We start from the raw sequence: 19,149 nt of genomic DNA, 5'->3' as shown, positions 1-19,149 counted from the left end.
AAAAATAAAGGTAATTTATTGCTACATGTCTGGGCCTGTTTATAATGTGCCTTCCTAACAACCTTAGACTGAGGTGTGGTACATTTATGATATGTTCAAAAACAAAGGAGAGAGGGCATTTGCTCTACTGAAAACCTTCTTGAAAGCATCAGATTCCAAGGACTAGAAATTTTTGCTCAAAACCAAGTTGCATTTTTCTTTTCTCTCCAGAAGATAACTGGTGTGTGTTTGTTGTTTGCCCTGCCCAGCAGAGGGGGCCTGGGGGGGAGCAGCTCAGTGAAATCCCAGAGCTGGGCTGGATGCCAGGGCACAGCCATGGGCACCCAGAACTGGGCACATCTGCTGCTGCTGCTGGGCCATGGTACAGATTCCTACCTTAGAGTGGCTGATGCAGACTCACACACGGGTTTTGAGGAATTTTGCTGTCCTTAGTTAACACTTCTTTGTCACTGTACTCCCAGTTCCTATGAGTTTATGTGTTGTTCTTTGTTTCCTGCTGTGGAGGGAAAAGGGAGTCCAGGCACAGAGCACCAATCCTGCAGCAGGCTCCATGAGGGAGCAGCCATTAATCACATCATAATTGTGGAGGCCTTGCTTTGGGTGGGAATCTGCACCTCCAAGGCAACTTCACAATGAACTTCATTTCAGTGCATCTTTCTATTACACAGTACCTATCTTTTACTAAGTCCTGACAGGGCTGGTGTTTTAAAAACTTGGTGCACAGGGCTGCTGTAAGAGAAGCACTTCATTGTATGCTTGAAGAGATCTGCCAAAATGACCAAGACATCAGCAGCAGTAATCCATAGCCTGTGCCTGGTGCTTTCAGATTCATACAGCTGTTAACTCCTGTAGATTTGTCTCTAATTGGACACTAAAAGGCTGAAATTGTACTGCTCAGTGTAAGCCTGAAGTACATTGAAAAACTGTCTGCCCCATTTTATTTATTTCTTTTCTACAGATCTCTTTGATTTCATCTCTGTGGAATTTTTAAAGTTAGGTTTGTAGCCCAGTAATTTTGTGCAATGCACAAATGAAGAAATGTACCAAGAAAATACTTGTGTACTAGTAATGCAATAATAATTCCATTTTTTCTATATGTTTTTATCATACTGATCTTGGAGATCAGTAAATTTACTGATCTTAGTGTAATAGAGAACCCTGAGGACACATCACATATATTATTCCAAAATATCCCAATGGGCTGCTGAAATCTCACAGCTCTGAGCTGGGGTTTTTGCCATCATTGTCAAGCTGTAGGCTGTATTATTAAAAATGGCTGTCATTGAGACACTTTTAAAAAGTGGACATTTGTTCAGAGCTCTGAATATGAAATCCAAATTACCACCACTTCCCTGGTGTTTTGTTTGAAGATTCAATGGGTTTTTTTGTTGCTGTATGCTTTGTGTGTAACCCCAGCTGGTTGGGCTATGCTCCCCATCAGCCATGGTCTCCTTCAAACTGGCTGTGACAGATTCTATAGATTCTCCAGTTGACATTGTTTCTGATTATCTTTGCAACTGAGCTGCAGACCTAACACATTTAGTTATACAGGAAAAAAAATCATTAAAATTTATTCAGCTTCATATTTGTATGGGAGTGCATGTTGTTTATGAAATTAGACTATTTAGGTGGCACATAATGATTTAAACTGAGTTTGGTGAGCTGCTTTGTGTGTGTATGTGAGCATACATGTACATAAACATGAATAACTATCTGTGACTGCTTGAAGCTAAAGATCATTTAAATTGATTTTTTCTTTTTGTGCACCAGTAAAATTATTGCACAAATGCCAGGAAGAATAATAGTTATGTAGCAATGATGGTTTTTTAAAATATGAAATTACAGCAACACTGGTTTCTCTCCCTGAGAAGCAACAATAGTGGTGACTGAAGAATGGAAGAATAATTTATGTAGAAGCAAAGTGCTTTTGTTCTGAGAGAAACATACATATATATATATCCATTGGCAGATTCTTATTCTGATTTGCTTCAGTGCTAAGGAGGCTCAGTTTGGGATGGCTCTCTGTGTATTGCAGCTAAAGCCTCCCTATGAGAGTGGTAAGTGGGTTTCTTTCCCATGTGCTTGGTTTTCCATAGGTAAATGGGAATAATGACACTGACCTCCTTTGTGCCTTGAAAGTACTGCTGAGAAACATTATATAAGAATTGAGTATTATTATACAAATCATTGCAGTTTGATCCATCTGTGCTGACCTTTTCCTGCATGCAGTGAGATTACCGTGACTCAGGGCTGATGGGGCTCATTGTGTTCAGCTTATCACTGTACTCACTGCTCTTGTGCCCTGGCACATAAATCAGTGTAATCTTTTTTGTCCCCAAATGATGGATGTTATTAAGACTTGGCATTTATTTAGAATTTGGTCATGTTTAAAGCCTTTGCAGTTGCTTTATGATAGTGTATATAGTTAGTTTGATGATATTTCTGCTTTCAGTTGAATACCAAAATCTGTTGAATGTTTTGTCACATCTACTTCCTCCTAAATATAATGATATAATGGTATAATAATAATCTTTGAAGCAATTGAGGTTACAGGAGTATTGGGACCATTATGCTATTTGGAAAAAAAGAAAATGGTAGGGAGGAATATTTTATTTGTAAATGATAAAACTTTGTTTACTATTTTTTCAACTGCTGACAAACACAAAAAGCAACCTCTTACTGTGAAGAATTTGGTTGTTCTTTTTTTCTGGCCACTGTGGATAAGAAATACCTCACTTATAAAAACAAACTGGTTCTTTTATATCTATCTGTATTTTAAAATCTACATATCCACATATTTATATTTGCCACTGAAGAAAATTAAAGTTAGAACAAAGGCAGGGAAACATTTATTTGAAAACTTGGTCAATTCTTAAGATTATTTTGACAGTACTGCTGGCAAATGAGGGATTTGTGTAGGGATTAGAAGATGAAAATCTTTTTTATTGACAGTAACTCTGGCCAAAAAGGCATTTAAACACACACCGTATGTAAGCAAATGTCTTTTTAAAATCAAGATCAGGTCATTTGAATGACCCTTGTATTTACTGAAGTTACCCAGTGGTGCCAATGTTCCATTGTGCAGGGAGCCTTGTAAATGAAGGCACAGTGCAGCAGTAGCTGCTAATTAGTGCTTTATTAGTGGTTTTTCCCAGGCTGCTCAGTAAATCTGGTGGGTTTGTGTGGCTTTGGCCATGGGTCTGCATGTGTGTGTGAGGGAACATCCCTGCAATGTTCTCAGCAGTCACGGGTGCAGCTGGATCCCATGGATGCCAAGGGTGTCACGGGAGTCAGTCTGCGTGGCTGTGCCCAGTGCTGGCTGTGCCCAGGGTGTGCTGGGTGGCCCTGAGCTGTGAGCCCCAGGGTGTCCAGGGCTGTGAGCCCCACAAGGCCGCTGTGGCAGGGACAAAGGTGGCACCCAGCGCCTCGTGCAGGCTGGCATCTGCAGCTGGAGGCAGCCCTGTGCTGGAGCCCTGTGGTGGAAGAGCTGGAAGCCAAAGCCCACATTTCACAATTTTACTGCACTTGGCCGTGTGACCTTACGCTGTCAACACCAGAGAAAGGAATTTATTTCTTTTCCCTGGTAAGAAAAGGGACAAGGAGAAATAATAGGAGAGCTGATCATGGAGGTAGTGGGGTCAAAAGTTTCAGTTGCAGCAGAGAAGAGGAAAATTCCTAGAGCAGTACTGGGAAGTGACACGTCATTGATGGCACCAGCCCGGAATGAGGGGAGAGACGAGGTGTTGATGGAATATGCTGGCACAGCTTGGGAAATCCTGGGCAAAATCCTCTAGCAAAAGTAAAACTGGCAAGTGAGAGAACTCTTTTGAGCTCAGCATGGGAACACAGAGTATGTAAATCATTAATTACTGTCTTGTACTCTCTGGCACTACCTCACAAAAGATTTTTCATAACAGAGCAGATTTACTGGAGGGGGTGGGTTTGCAAGTGTGGGAGGTTTATATTTGTTTTTGTAGGTGAGTTACATGACTGAGTAATTTATTCATTTTATTGACTAGAGGTGCAAGCTGCTTCTGAAGATATTTTCAGATACAGATTTGCCTTTTGGAAAATTAATATTTAGTACTAGTATTACTGCAGATGCCAAAAGAATCTACACAGAACATTAGAACATCCTAGTCTCAATTTGTTTGTATTTCTCATATATCTGTTGAACATTTCTTATGAAGGTGAGACTTGGCATAAATCTACATCTTTTCTACTGCTCTGCTGTAAGATCCTTTTCCCTCTCAGTTGTGTTGCTTCTGCTTCCTGTTGCAGAGAAGTTACTTTGTTGAATTTATCATTTTTCAGTAACCTTATGGAAAAACAGGTATATTAAAATAAAATGTAAAAAAAGACACCATGATTCAGGATCAAGTGAGGAAAGAAAATTGGGCAGTGGAGGTGAAGAGGTGATGTGAGAAAAGACAGGGGAGCAGGGATGTGTAACAGCCCTGAGTCAGCTCGGGCCATGTGGGCTAAGCTGAGTGCTGGCTGGCTCCTGGGGGAGGAGGGCTGGTGCTGTGCTGCTCTGAAGGGAGCTGTCACCTCAGATGCCTCAGCTGCTGGCTGCAGTGCCAGACAACATCAGGAGCTCTCCGGGAACCTCTCGTTGTCCTCGTGACCCCAGCCAGAGCCAGGCTGACTCTGGGTTACCAGGCAGGGGCCTCAGAGCCGCCCTCCCCACGCGGGGCAGGAACAGGGGCTGGTGTTTGATTGATGGGCTCCCAGCTCTCCTGCTCTCAGACTGTCACAGAGAAAGGAGCTGCTGCCACCACAGTGGCTGTCTGGATAAGCCAGTGTGCTCAGGGCTTGGAGAGGCTTGTGCACAGCAGTTTGAACACACAAGGAGTAGCAGTGGTGCTGCAACAGTTTTGATTTAAACTTTAATTCCAAATAATCGAAATACAAGATGCAATTTGGGATAGAGGAGGAGCGGGAGTATTTTGGGGCTGTCAGCACAGAGCTGCTCTTCTCTGTGGAAGGCAGGATGATTTAGATCCATAAGCAGTTTGGGATCACAGAGCTGATAAACATCTTGGCAGGAGAACACCCTGCACTGGAGAAGGAATGGGAGACTTTATTGTGACATGCAGCTGCCTGTAACTTTAGGTGTGTTGTAAAGGCATCCCTTACTCCATCTGTGCAGTGGCTGGCTTACATCAGCAATGACTGTGGAATGCTCTGGGACTGTCAGATGAGGAATGGTTAAGGCTTTGAAGATTTATGGATGTATATTTCTTACACATGACTATAATTGTAAGTAGGATTTGTATGTTGGCTTCTTTTAGAAGTATTCTCATTAATTTTCACTTCTAATGCTGAGGAATGTCAGGCTATGTGCTCTTTGTCTTAAGTAAGAATAAATTGTTTCTGGAAATAAAAGACATGTAATTTTAAATGTAAAATAGTGAAGGTGTAGTTTTTTGAGGTGTCCTTGTGACATCTGCTGAGAGGTCTGGAGCTTACCTGAGGGTGTGTTCACAGCAAATAAAACAAAGCCAACCTGATTCCAGAGTGTTAGAATGGTGTGAGAATTTGCCAAAGTGTTTTTCACAGGTTACTAAGGAAGTAATTTAAAACTCTCCTTTTACCATTCTTTTTAGGTAATATTTCAGTAATCACATTGCCAGTTTCCAGCACCAACTCTCCCACTAAGATTTTGCCAAAAACCTTGGGACCAATCAATGTGAATGTTGGACCCCAAATGGTAAGTTCTGCAACCCCAGTAGTGCCAGCTTGTGTAACTGGCTGTGACTTCCTGGTGGTGTAAGACAGGAACTGCTGCCTCCTGCTCAGCCACAGAGTGCCCCAGCTGTGTGGGAGGGAGGTGACCTGGGGGCACAGCAGGCCTGGCCTGCCACAAGTGCCACTCCCAGCAGTGCCTTTGGATGTGCCCTTAGCGGGTACCTATCTTCTGGGCTTTGGGTGGAAATTGAAACAGCTTTACCAGCTGACACTTAAACTATTACTCAAATGTGTATTAAGAAAATCCCCTCATTGTTGATACTCTTTGAATTATTTAAGTCATGTTCTCACCAGTAAATCTCCAGAATTGTCAGAGAATGTCTTTGATGTGTTGGTAGAAATTCTAAACTTGTTGAAACTACTCTTCTTAAAACTCTCTTTTCCTGTGCATGATAACTGTATTTGTATATTGATGTTCCAGGGATTTTGGATCTAGTTTTGAGAAAAAAATTAGATTTTCTGGTGGCCAGAGAGCTAAATAGGCAATACTGTGAACAGTTTCTAGTAACCTGATACCTCCTTGCCAAGCACTCAGCCTGAGAACAGAACCAGAAACAGAACAGAAACGTTTGATGTGTTTCATAAAAATGGTTTTGGGCGCCTTTGTCACCTGAGCAGTGTTCAGTGGGGTTTGTCCCGGCTGGGCAGAGGGGCACACACCCCACAGCCACCCCCGTGGCACTCCCAGCTGGCAGAGCTCTGCCCCCAGCACTGGCCAGGGGCTGCCTGCCAGGAACAGCTGAGAACATCAGCGCTGATGTCTCACAGGCCTGTGCCCTGTGCACTGCCCTGGAACATTCTGCCACTGAGGATGTGCCCTGGCAGTGCAATAAATAGCCCACAACAGGGAGAGCTCTCGCTTAATGCACTTCCTACTCTTGTGAGGGACTTCTCAAGCCCTGCTTTTGCTTTCAGTGAGCCCTGCTTGCACTTTAGGTTCTATGGCAGGTAGAAGTTGCAAAAGCTACCGTGTGATGTGAGACACATCATCTGTATTCTTTTTTTTATTTTATTTTTTATTCTTTTATTCTGCTGTATTCAGAAAACATTTTCTTAATGAAATGCCATTAACGCAGGCTTTCTAAGAGACCCAGCATACAGCTGTGTTGTGCCAGGCTGTTTGAAAGCAAACGAATGCTCCTGAGCTCTCAGCAGTGGCAATTTTAGTGCTCCCTCACCACCTGCCTGTGTCAGCAACACCCTGCTTGATGAATTAATTAATTCATGTAGGCCTTATTTCCCCCCCGCGGGTTGCAGGCCCCGGTGCCGCTGCGGCTCCTCGGAGCAGCGCGGAGGCTCCGGCGCGCAGCCGAGCCCGGGGCTGCCCGCGGTGGCTCCGGGGCCGCTCGGCGCGGGCACGAGCGCTGCAGGAGCGGCCGGGAGCCGCCAGAGGGCGGCGCGGGCCGGGCCGGGCTGTGCCGAGCCCGGGGCCGATGGCAGCCCCGGCCGCAGCCGCTCCTTGCAGCGAGCCCCGGAACACCGAGCGGCCCCTGACAGCTCTGCCCCAAACACCGAGCGGCCCCTGACAGCTCTGCCCCAAACACCGAGCGGCCCCTGACACCCCTGCCCCAAACACCGAGCGGCCCCTGACACCCCTGCCCCAAACACCGAGCGGCCCCTGACACCCCTGCCCCGAACACCGAGCGGCCCTTGACAGCTCTGCCCCAATCACCGAGCGACCCCTGACAGCTCTGCCCCAAACACCGAGCGGCCCCTGACACCCCTGCCCCATACACCGAGCGGCCCCTGACAGCTCTGCCCCAAACACCGAGCGGCCCTTGACACCCCTGCCCCAAACACCGAGCGGCCCTTGACAGCTCTGCCCCAGGCCGGAGCAGCAGCCAGGTGACGGGAGTGACACCTGTCCTGTGCCTGCCTGCAATGGGTAAAGGCAGGCACCTTTGGTTCTCCAGTACCAACAGGAAATAAATACATACCTGCACCTGTGCTTTGGTTTCTCAAAAATTCTATTTTTCCTTGGTTCTGTCAAGCTGTACGTTTGCAAACAATAGATGAGATAAATTTATGTCTTTAAGACAAAAAAGACATGTATGTATTCACAACGTGGTACCAGGGGGGATGTGAAGTAAAGCTCAATCAGCTAAGGAAATGGGGAATTCTTCACATACCATTTTTCTACTTGTCTAAACAATAGTGATGGATACCAAACAAATGCTGTATACTTATCTCGAGTTTATATATATATGCATATATATGTACGCACTTGCAGTACCTGTATATCTGCTCTATACTTACAGCATATACTTACAACAGTTAGTTACCTGAGTGCCTTGGGAGGCTTTCACAGCTGTTGGATAAGTTAAATAGTAAAGGAAACCACAAAGTTTAGTAAAGTCACTACTCCAAATGTCACTAATAAATGGAGTAAAGTAAAACAAAGTTTAAAATATTAGGTAAGGTATAAGAGTAGAAAGCACTGTCCAATAAGGTTTGATTTGAATCTTACCATAATGCAATCAAAATAATTAAATTTAGTTTATTTTAAAGATAAGCTTTATCAATACTGTTTCATTTTAAAATATTATTTAAATTATTCTGGTGACCTACTTTGAAAAATGAACCTGGATGTGATTTAAATGTTGAGACTCGGTTTTGGTGTTAACCAGTGTACCTACAATTTCACCAGGTTTGCATAAATGTAAATTCTATCTATACCATAAAGACTTTACATTGAATTCTGTAGGTACAATTAGTTGCCAGAGTGCCTTGGGATCTTGTGATTGCTAGAAACTGCAGGGAATGCTTTGCCTGCAGCTCAGATTGTCTTTTGTATAGACAATTACAAGAGACAAACCCATTGGAAAGAAAGAAGGCTGTATTGATTACATTGATCAAGAAGTTGCCTAGATGTACTCATGAAGAAACAGTTGGGTGTCTATAGGTACAGATCTCTGTGCCATGCCTAGGAATTACTTGGAATCATTTGTCTGGTTCTTGTCCATGTGAATAATGCAGTAATATGGTACAACTAATAGGGAACTTGGCAGCACTGTAATGGCTTTGCTCTATGAAGATCTTCTGGTGCCATCTCTTCTGTGTACTGTGACTGCTTCTGGTACAGAATCATTATTACTTAGTGCAATGCTTAGTATGGATTTTGGGCTGTATTTGCCTCTGTTTTCTTTAGACAGCTGTGGTTTTTCTTGCTAAATTTTACAGATCATAAGCACCCCCCAAAGACTGGCCAGCTCAGGGAGTGTTCTGATCGGGAGTCCGTACACCCCAGCTCCAACCATGGTCACACAGACACACATCACAGAGGCGTCTGCCTGGGGCCCAGGGTAAGGCTTTGGTCTCTTGGAGGTGTCTGAGCACCTCTTCTCATCTTTTCCATTATTTATACTGTTGAATCTATGCTGGCTTACAGTTTCTACTTCTTGCACAACTAAATGGAGTATGGCATGTGCTTTTCAGACTGGGAGACACTTCTGATGTCTGGAGCATATGAACACAAATTATAAGCACCAGTCACTTCACTGTCTGGTTCCTGGTGAAAATGGAGGATCACAAGGACTCCTGTTAAAAGAAGTCTTTATTTTTTCCTGAAGTTCATGGTGCACCCATGTAGCGCTGCTGTTCAGCACAGCAGCAGGTGCCTACAAGGGGAGAGACTATCAAAACACTTCAACAGGCATTGAAGAATAAACTCTAATAGAAGACTTTGAATATAATCAGTGTGCTATTTTTATTACTATTCTACATTAACAACAAGTTTCGTGGGGTTCTGAGGTGCTCCAGCCAAACATGACTTTCTTTATCTCATCTAATTAAATCTGGTCTTTACATTGTTTCTTGGTATTTTGTTTTAATATCAGTACTGCTGAGCTTAGCTGTCTGAAAACAGAAATGTAGTGCTTTGCCACTGAAAAAGTAATACATTTCTGCATCTAGATTAATTTTTCTAATCAGTGATGAATGTCAATATTACCTTTTCAACAGTAAAGATGGGAAATGGAGCATCTAGGAGAGCAGGAATGAGAGTGCAATATTTGTGCCTTGACTTTTCTCCATTTTACTGTGTAAGCAAGGTCTGTCATAGGTTGTACTTCCCAATTACTGTATTCCTCCCCAGAGAGTCAATAAACTGCAGGCCCAGCACACAGTTTTTAGGCTGATTTTTTTTCCTAGCTGAGTGTTCATTTCCTGAAATACCTGCACTTAGTTCTGATTTTATTTGAGAAAGTAGTTGTCAAAGATCACTTTTTTTATGCACATTTTGTGAAAAGTGGAGGCCAGACAGAGGTTCTTTTCAGTACCCAGAAGAGGGACAAACTCTGCTGTCTGGTCACAGCTTGCTGAACCAGAGAATTGACAGCCCTCACTTTCCAAAGTGCCGTGCAGTGGAGAGCATTCCCAGGGCAGCCTTGGGCAGTGCATCAGCCACCACTGTCCTGTTTGTGTGCTGCCCAAGTCCAGGCACGGGATTTCCAGTGAGCCTCATCCACTAAAAGGCTCGAGCTGACTCCAGACAGAGCAGTCAGCAGTGACACGTGCAGGAGTCCATAGAATGGGCCATATTTTCACTTGAGGAACAGAGCTAAGGAAGGGTCTGTGGTATTCCTGAACTGAGATAGCGAGCCATTGCTGAAGACACTTCAGAAGACAGCTTGCTTTACCCATTGTTTACTTCACAGACTCCAAATTATTTCCAAAAGGAGAGGAACAGGTTCACTGGCAGGACTCAGCACAGGCTCTGGCAGCCTGGTGTGCAGAGCAGGGCACAGCTCTCACTCACTCCCTGCTGTCCCAGGCCCGTGCCCAGGGCAGCCCCCAGCCCAGCTGCTCAGCCCCCAGTTAAGCACCATGGACAGAAATCCCTTTGGTGCTGCTGAGGGAGGGGCCTGGTTGTGCACTCTGGATCACACAACCAAAGTGTGCTGGCTCTCAAGCCCAGCTTTTCAAACCCCTCATTTTTGTTTAGCTGCCTTCCCAGCAGTGGCAGGTGTTGAGCTGTAGGTCTGTGCTGGGAGCCCAGCTTTGGAAAGCACAGGGACACAGCGTTCCCCACCTCAGCGCAGCTCTTGGGCACTGCCTGGGGCTGCTGCAGGAAAAGGCAGGGCTGGAGAGCAGCTCCTGCTTACTGTGGGGAATAAACTGGAGGAAAGGAATGGCCAGTGATTGCAGACTGCTGCTGCTGTTCAAAATTCATAGCAGCTGCTTCTTCAGAGTCTATCTCCAGCACTGTATGCATCAGCTCTAACAGGAATATGTTTGGTGTTTTACCCTGGGTTTTGTTTAAAGATTCCTAAACATTCACTGGCTTGAAAATATAGGATGTATCTTATGCACTGTTTCAAGACATTTTTCTTCCATATGGAGGAATTTTAAATAGGAATTTTCAAAGGAGCCCAGCTTTTCCTTTTTGATGGACTTTGGACATCAAGCTCACACAGCACTTCCTGTAGTTCCAGGTGAAGTGACTTCCCTCAATTCCTGTGGGCAAAGCATGGTAAAATTTGGAATAGAATTTGTCTGGCAGTGTGCTCTGACAACTTCCTCCACAAGTCCTAACCACCTTCCCTCAAATTTTGTCAAGCTCTGTGTGTTGTATTTTTCCCTTTCAGTAAACATGTAACAGCAAACACTAGAACCAGCTAGGCCCCATATACAGTGATTTTAGTGGTCCATAATGTTATTTTCAACCTAAGTTTGAATTGTCTTGTCTTAGGGAGCGAAAACGGACTCAAGAAATTATAGAGTCAGATTTTTCAGAAAGGTGAGTGTTACTGAATGTGTATGTTGTGTATAGAGTCATACCTGCTTTACTTCAGATTTGCCTTTCATAAAGATAACTGCCCAGTTCCTGCTTTCAGCATTTTCACTCCTTCAGATCAAAAGTGTGTTGTGGTTTTTTTTTTAGTCTGCTGATGTTCCTTTTTATTCTTTTTTGTTCATTTTACCTGTATTCTGTTTTCTTAGGTACATTCACAAGTTTGAAAACCATTCTTATTTTTTTAATAGTTTCTTTAGCTTTTTACTGCTGATGGGGGCCCTTTTTCTGTAAAATAACAGCTCTCCCTGGAGCACATTGTCAAAGGAAACCATGAGACTGATTAAAAATAAAAGGAAAAAAGAAACAAAAACAACACAGCTGAACTTTTTAAAGGCTTCTATTGAATTACATATCCAGATCTAGTTTGTGTGATAAAAACAACTGCTCCTGTTTTTTTCTATTACCATTACCTTTTCTGGAAGAAGGTGAATGGCAAATAACCCTGACAGTTTGCCAGTTCTTAATTTAGCACCTTAAAATCCAATGACTATGTACTTACTCTGCACAAAAGAGATTCTTGTGTCTGTTCTATGATGGATACATCATAGAATAGATGGATGTATAGGTCTATATACTGTGATGTATATGTGTGGATATATTCTATGATGGACACATTTTAATTCCCTCAATGACCAAGTTTAGTATCTCCTGCTGTATATTACACAGGGAGGTTTGAGCCTTTCTATTTTAGGCACACACATGAGAGCTCCACATAGACATAGCTCCCAGGTACATAAGCACCCTGGGAGATTCTCCTCTTTTTTTTGGTTGTTCTTTTGTGAGACTACCTGGAGATGAATTACAAATCCATTTTAAGCATCTTCCCAGCAGCATGTGTTCAAATGCTACCAGTGTAGAAATAGTCAAGGAAGGGGCTCTAGTGCACTTTTTTGCCAACTTGTAAGAAACAAGAAATTGATGCAAAACTTTTATTTTTCATTTACATAGTCCAGATTTCTGTTACAAAGTGCAGACCTTTTGCTGTGTAACAAAGTACCTTATTAACATTCAATGTATTAAAATAATACTTTTCTCTTTTCAGTAAGAGAAGCAAGAAAGGAGATAAAAATGGGAAGGGTCTGAGGCATTTTTCAATGAAAGTTTGTGAAAAAGTTCAACGTAAAGGAACAACTTCATACAATGAAGTAGCTGACGAGCTCGTGTCAGAATTCACAAATTCTAACAGCCACCTAGCAACAGATTCAGTAAGCAAATATGTGTTGAATTTTGTTATACCAATACAGGTTTGTCTGTTTTATCATGGAATTCTGTTTCTGCACTGTCCTGCCACAGTCCATAGTCTCCTTCACTTAACTAGTTCTCAAATATAAAGACTTACCATTTGAAATCACAAAATACAGAATTAAGGTGAAGAATTGAACTCCCTCTAAATTATAAACAAAGTAGAAGAATCTGACAAAATAACTAACTTTAAGAAAAGGCTACTCTTGTACATGAGGTCTTGTCAGGCTTTTCAACTGTGCCAGACTTACCATGATGGAATTTCCTGCAGAGATGCTTCAGGAAGACTTGAAACTTCCATTTGCAACCAAGCATGCTCATGTGGTGTCCAAGGGGCATCACAGGTGAAGGATTGTGGTTTAATACCACTCTGACCAGAGCTGCCATTCTGGCATTTGAGCTGCTCCATGTCTGTGGAGGATGTGTTCAATTGCTTTTCCTTTTTTATTTCAATTCTTTTGTGGTAATTAGTGTTGTATTATTTTCTTAGCAGGCTTATGATCAGAAGAACATTAGACGGAGAGTTTACGATGCGCTCAACGTCCTGATGGCAATGAACATCATTTCAAAGGAGAAGAAGGAAATCCGATGGATCGGCCTTCCCACAAACTCAGCTCAGGAGTGTCAGAATCTAGAGGTACATGGGAAATTCTGGCTTGTTCCCATGTTCTGATAATTGACTTGCTCTTCTTTAGAAGAGGGATTTTTTTCTTAATTTGAACCTGATTGGTTTTGATGCTTGTGCACTATGGAAATACAAATTCTGATATTGGAATAAACTGAAAAAATATGTTTGTGTATGCTTAGTTCAGTTTCATTTAGTATACATTATATTTAGTTTTTTTAAAAAGCCAAGCTGTTTACCTTACAAAAATGGTCATTGGTGAAATCAGGGATTATTTTTAAGATTAAAGTCTGTCATACCTTGAAATAACCAGAAGAAAGTAAAAAGAATTTATGGTTCAGTTACGCTCACAAAATGGTTTCCATTTAAAATGAGACCAATTCTCTATTAATGTCTGTACTAGGAAATATAATTCAAAGGGAATTAAATTGAAAAAAATTCCTGCTGGAATGTCAGATACTAGTTATGATCTGCCAGAGAAAGCAAGAAGAAGTTTTACTTATCAGTTATTTTCATTATTTTTTCAGCAGACTAAGAGTTACAGTGTTTTTTGCAGGGATGCCAGAATTTATATGCACAAATGTTGCCTGTCCTTCAGGCCAAATGTGCTATAAATAAAAAGCACAAATCACTGAATTTACTGCAGCCTGCTGTAATGGCTATCTGCAAATACATCTCCATTTGTGACACTTGGACATTAGGTATCTTAAAAGGTAGGTGGGTGCCTCTGCAGTACAGAACAGTTCTTTTTGTGCAGGGTCATTTACATCAATTGTCTCTCTAGATGTGGTAAGAGAAAAGCTTTTACTGTCCTTTTCCATTACAGTGACTTGAAAAATACATCCATCCAAGGAGAATGCATGTGTTCAATCATTATGCTCCAGGATGTTTTTTTTAATTCTAGATAAATCTACATTTTGCATGCATTCATGTGAATGCATTGTCTCCAGTATAGGCTATTGTTACAAATATGGAACTTGAGTTTCATTGTCTCATCTTCAATAATCATATGCAATTCACTGTTTCAAGCTGTAATTACACATGCACAAATTGGAAGCCAGCCATGTTTTTCAAAAAATGTTGCTTCCTCTGACATAACAGAAAAGAATGTAAAACAAAGTTGCATTTTCATGGTGAAATCAGAATTAATTTGCTTTTAAGGCTGTATAGAGTGGCAACTGCTCTTACAATATAAATCTGTAATAAGATTACCAGTACAAAAATCACTGCAAAAGAGCTTGTTATATAGGAACCATGCCTGAATGAGAGCTGTACTGCTCACTGGTTTTAAGAGTCACAGCACAGAAAGCCAACTGAAGGATGCATTTTAAACATTAAAATGTGTGAGGAGGGAACCACCACAAAGCAACCTTGCAAATAAGATAGAGAGGAGTTTGGGCCAGCTAAGATTTAAAATACCACATTTTTTTGGGAGCCAGAGATACAGAGATGGCACCAAAGAGGATGATGAGCAAAAAGCCCTTTCAGCCCCAGTGACTGTTGTCCAGTTCTTCAGCATTGCCCCAGAGGACACTGCCAAACACTGCTGTACCTGCAGGGTGAGCTCTGCCCTGTCCCAGCCCCGCCTGTCCCAGGTACAGCAGCCTGCCCACATCAACCAGCAGTGACTGAACTGCTGCAGGAGCTGTGCTCCCACAGAAAATGCCCTTTTTGTTGCTGCAGTCTTGTCAGTTTAGTCAAGTCTCAAACAAAAAGGGGAGGTCACTGGGAGGATATAGGTGATCATAAGCCCAGCCTCCATGTATTTATGTCTAGTGGTTTGCAGCTAGGAGAACAGTGGGACATGCACAATTCCAAAAGAGTGGAGGGCAGAAGGGCACCAAATTGGCACCAGATTGGCACCAAATCAAATACTTGCTCATCCTCTTGAGCAAGTGTTTGATTTGGTGCCAGTTTGCACTCAGTGCAACACAGAAGAAGCAGAATGGGAGGGACATAAAAGTCTCTTGTAATAATTAAATCTTTACTGGACTTAAAACTGTTGACAAAGAAAGACCTTTCAGTCTGCCAGACCTGTTTAATGGAGAAATCTTATGTCCATGCAATTTGCCCCCATTTGCAGAGAAAGCCAGTTCAGTTTGGCACAAGGGAATGGACAAGGTAATTAAGGATCTTGATGCATTTACATTTATCTTTTAAGATAGAAAAGCAGAAGCGGATTGAAAGGATAAAACAGAAGCGAGCCCAACTGCAAGAACTGCTACTGCAGGTATGTTTAATTTTAATTTTTTTCCCCATAAATGAAAATGTCAAGTGTAAATCCAAATGTTAGACCTTCTGAAGTTCTTTCTAGATTTAACTAACAGCTGTGACACACTAAGGAGAAAAGTTTGACCGGTGTGACCTTTCTGGATTCTGGTAGGGGACCTCCTGCTGACACTCTGTGGTTCAGTTTTGCCTGCTGTAAATCAGCACACTCCATCTGTGTGCCACAAGCTTTCCTAGGTGTTCTGCTGAAGCCCTGCCAACCTCAGTGGGAATAGGAATAAGTCACAAGTCCCCTTTGTTGACTCTAAGTTCCCTCAGAGCTACCCTGAGTCATTATCCAAATTTTCTCTTTGGTCTAAGCTATGAAGTTCACAACAGAACTTGTGTAAATGTGTGCAGAGTTGTTTTGGGGAACGTAGACATTTCTGGATCTTGAGTGGAAGGCTGGCAAATCCAACACCTTTACTTTCTGTCCCATACCTTCGAGATTACTTTTAGGTTTAATTGTTGAAATATATTTCAAAAGCATCTTGTTTATAAAGTAACATTTTATAAATATAGTTATGAGCATTCCTTAACATTCTAGTCTGTGCAGACTTCTAGTAATTTAAATGTAATCAAATGATTTTATGAGTTTTCAGGCAACAAGGCTACACTTTATTGCTAGTCAACTGCAGTGATACAGTTTTCATGTAATTGATACTCACTGAAACTTTCAAATATCTGATGCTTTTCTTTGTTGGTCACTAAAAGCTGTTTCTCCACTTAGGGTACAATTGGGATTCTATCTGTCTGACCCAATACAGCAGCAGTTCCTCCAGCAATAACATGAAATTACACTAGTGAAAATAAGGCACCTCAGGCCCTCTTAACTTTTAGTCCAAATATTGACAGAGTTGATTTCCTTACTTTTCACAACTGTCATTATTGCCCTGATTGTGTTGATTGCCAAAGGATTTGCCAGTCCTTTGGGATTGTGGCTATCCATCTTTTTCCCCTTAAATGGAATAAGCAGTGCCTCAGGTGGGTAAGTTCACTGACTTTTAGTCCCTCAAATAACCTAAAATAATTTCCTAAACGCACACATTTTCATACATGTGCAGTCAGATATAAGAAACCAGCAGGCAGAGAGTGGTGTCACAAACAGCATCTGCTTAATACCTTCCAGAGGAGAGAGAATTCTTTTGAGAGGGAGAAGAAGGTGATGGATAAGAAGGGAAAGAGAATAAAAATACAGATATGGGAAGTGGGGGAACTTCTGTTTCAGTGTAGGTATCTCCTACCCTGAGGCAATTACACATAAAAAGTACCAGAGAAGACCTCTGACTCCAGAGCCTTTTGAAAGGCATTGGGGAAGCATTCTCCAGCATGCCTTAGTGCTCCTTTCTTGTTTCTTCTCCAGGGAATATGAGGGGAAACAGTCAATAGTAAATGTGTGCAAAAATTGAGTTTAACTTCTGCTCCTGGTGAACTTCACTAGTGCCAAGAGAAAGTAAGGCCACAACTCACTTTTGACAAAAAATTACTGAAGGTATTGAGAGTTGGTAAATAAGACATTATGATATAAGGTTTCATTTCCTGGAAACACTGATGTCTGCTCTTTTATTGTCAGTGATCATTTTTTTCTTTCTTTTATTTTACAGCAAATAGCATTTAAAAACTTGGTACAAAGAAATCAGCAAAATGAACAGCAAAATCAAGGCCCTCCCTCTTTGACCTCCACAATACAGCTGCCTTTCTTAATAGTCAACACTAGCAAAAGAACAATTATAGACTGCAGCATATCAAGTGATAAGTGAGTGTTTGTGAAATTAATTTTTATTATTTTATTTTCTTTGTGGACTGGAATTTTTCCTCAAACAAGTGAGGGAAATTTTTCTAGTTTACTAGAAGCAATTATTGCATTACGTTTGCAGCTGTCACTTCAGGGCATTGCTTGTTGTTGCTTTCAATATTTAATGCAACTGCAGTAATAATATGGATGAGTTTATTAACACTGCCTTACAATCTCTAGTTAAAACAGGCTGACTTTTACTATTGTAAAAGGCACTTCAGGCTGACATTTCAAAGAGCATTCCCTGCACAGAAGAAATAACGTAATGAAATTGTTTACTAGGAGAGCACTACCTTTTAAAGCAGCCATGTGAATTCTTACTCTTAGTATGCCATAAAAATGTACACAGTCAGAAATACAAGGTTACCCATGTGACACAAAAGTAACATACTCCAGGTGATGATAACAACTTTGAAAATGTTTTTTAACAGCAAAAAGTTCTTTGAAAGAAAAGATACAGAGATTTGTAATACTTTGTGAGCAAACTGCTACAGTTGCATTCACATTCATCTGAAAATCTTCCAGTTACATAATTGTGGGTGTTTGTGCTTTTCATCCTGTGAAAATATGGCTGAAGTTTGAGGTGCTGTTACCTTAACTGGTAATCTGCTCACAATCAGTTTATTAGCTGGAAATAGCTGGCTTTGCTCTAATACTGTAGATTACAGATTTCTCTCTGTGGTATGCAAATCCTGTACTGAACTTCAAGTCAATTACACAGCAAAAATAGGCAGACTCTAGTAACCCATGCACCAGCATGCAAAACAGCAATTAAAAGCTGATTTTTTGTAGAAAATTCAATGAAGTTCAGTATATTCTATCACAAAACTTGTGGAATACTCTCAAGAGCACTGCAGTTCAGCAAGTTGGGAACTTTAGGATCATTTTTGATTTAGCATAATTATACCCTTATTCTGTAGTCTCATTTTAAAGGTCTTCCTGCTCTTTTAAACAGGACTCTACATTTAGGTTTGAAGTTGTTAAAGAGTTGTACAATTTCATACTGACACTTCAGAACTGCTGTTTTGAGCTGTCAGAGATTAATCTGGCATTTGGGATCCAGAGCAGTGTAACACACTTCTGTGCTCTCCAGCTGTGTGAAAACACTCCCTACTAAAAGTGAGCACACCAGAATTATTGTTGTTGATACTTCAGTTTATATAACTCAGCTGTGGTAGTGTGTCACCTGGAGGTCATTAAGTGTACAACCCAAATTAAGCCAGCTTTCCACTGGGGTTATTATTTGTGCAACTAATTAGTGGCAGCAGTAATAGGTAAACAGTGCCAGAAGCTGCTCTGTTTTAACCACTGTTACACGGATCTGCTAAATAAGGCAGTTAGCAAAGGTGGTTTGGTGATTTCCCAGTCTGTAGTTAATTGGGGAGTGTTTCTGCTGCCTGACTCCATCACTGGTCAGCTTGAGGGCTTGCTCTGCACTTGGTTCCAGACTGAATCCACTTTTTAAGGGGCTTCCATTTTCCTTTCTTCTCCAAATAACATTTAGATAAAGTACTGCTGTTAGTAAGTCCAATGAAGAGCCAAGCTCACAGCATTAGCTACTCAAAACTGTAGAGGAATTACAAAATTACAGAGGAACTTCTACAGAAAGTAATTGCTTTGAAATGTCCTACATATAAGGGTGATACAGTATCAGAAGGAAAATAGGTGTGTGTC

The 19,149-nt window shown here is 41.7% G+C and overlaps 1 protein-coding gene across 4 annotated transcripts in view; it reads left to right on the top strand.

Annotated features, from left to right (window-relative positions):
• Window positions 1-19,149, top strand: part of TFDP2 (transcription factor Dp-2) — a 48,443-nt gene that overhangs the window by 18,355 nt on the left and 10,939 nt on the right. For 2 of the 4 annotated variants that reach the window (XM_063166896.1, XM_063166900.1), the window contains exons 4-10: window positions 5,610-5,713; window positions 8,932-9,053; window positions 11,441-11,488; window positions 12,588-12,750; window positions 13,278-13,424; window positions 15,574-15,642; window positions 17,285-17,436. In XM_063166896.1, coding sequence (XP_063022966.1) covers window positions 5,610-5,713; window positions 8,932-9,053; window positions 11,441-11,488; window positions 12,588-12,750; window positions 13,278-13,424; window positions 15,574-15,642; window positions 17,285-17,436 — 805 coding nt within the window. The remainder of the gene's footprint in view (window positions 1-5,609; window positions 5,714-8,931; window positions 9,054-11,440; window positions 11,489-12,587; window positions 12,751-13,277; window positions 13,425-15,573; window positions 15,643-17,284; window positions 17,437-19,149) is intronic. The other 2 variants (XM_063166897.1, XM_063166899.1) reach the window with 2 other exon arrangements.

This window comes from Melospiza melodia, chromosome 12, assembly GCF_035770615.1.
Source record: "Melospiza melodia melodia isolate bMelMel2 chromosome 12, bMelMel2.pri, whole genome shotgun sequence".
Taxonomy (NCBI): domain Eukaryota; kingdom Metazoa; phylum Chordata; class Aves; order Passeriformes; family Passerellidae; genus Melospiza; species Melospiza melodia.
Note: the sequence above shows the minus strand (reverse complement) of the source record. Positions and strands in the feature narration are given on the sequence as shown.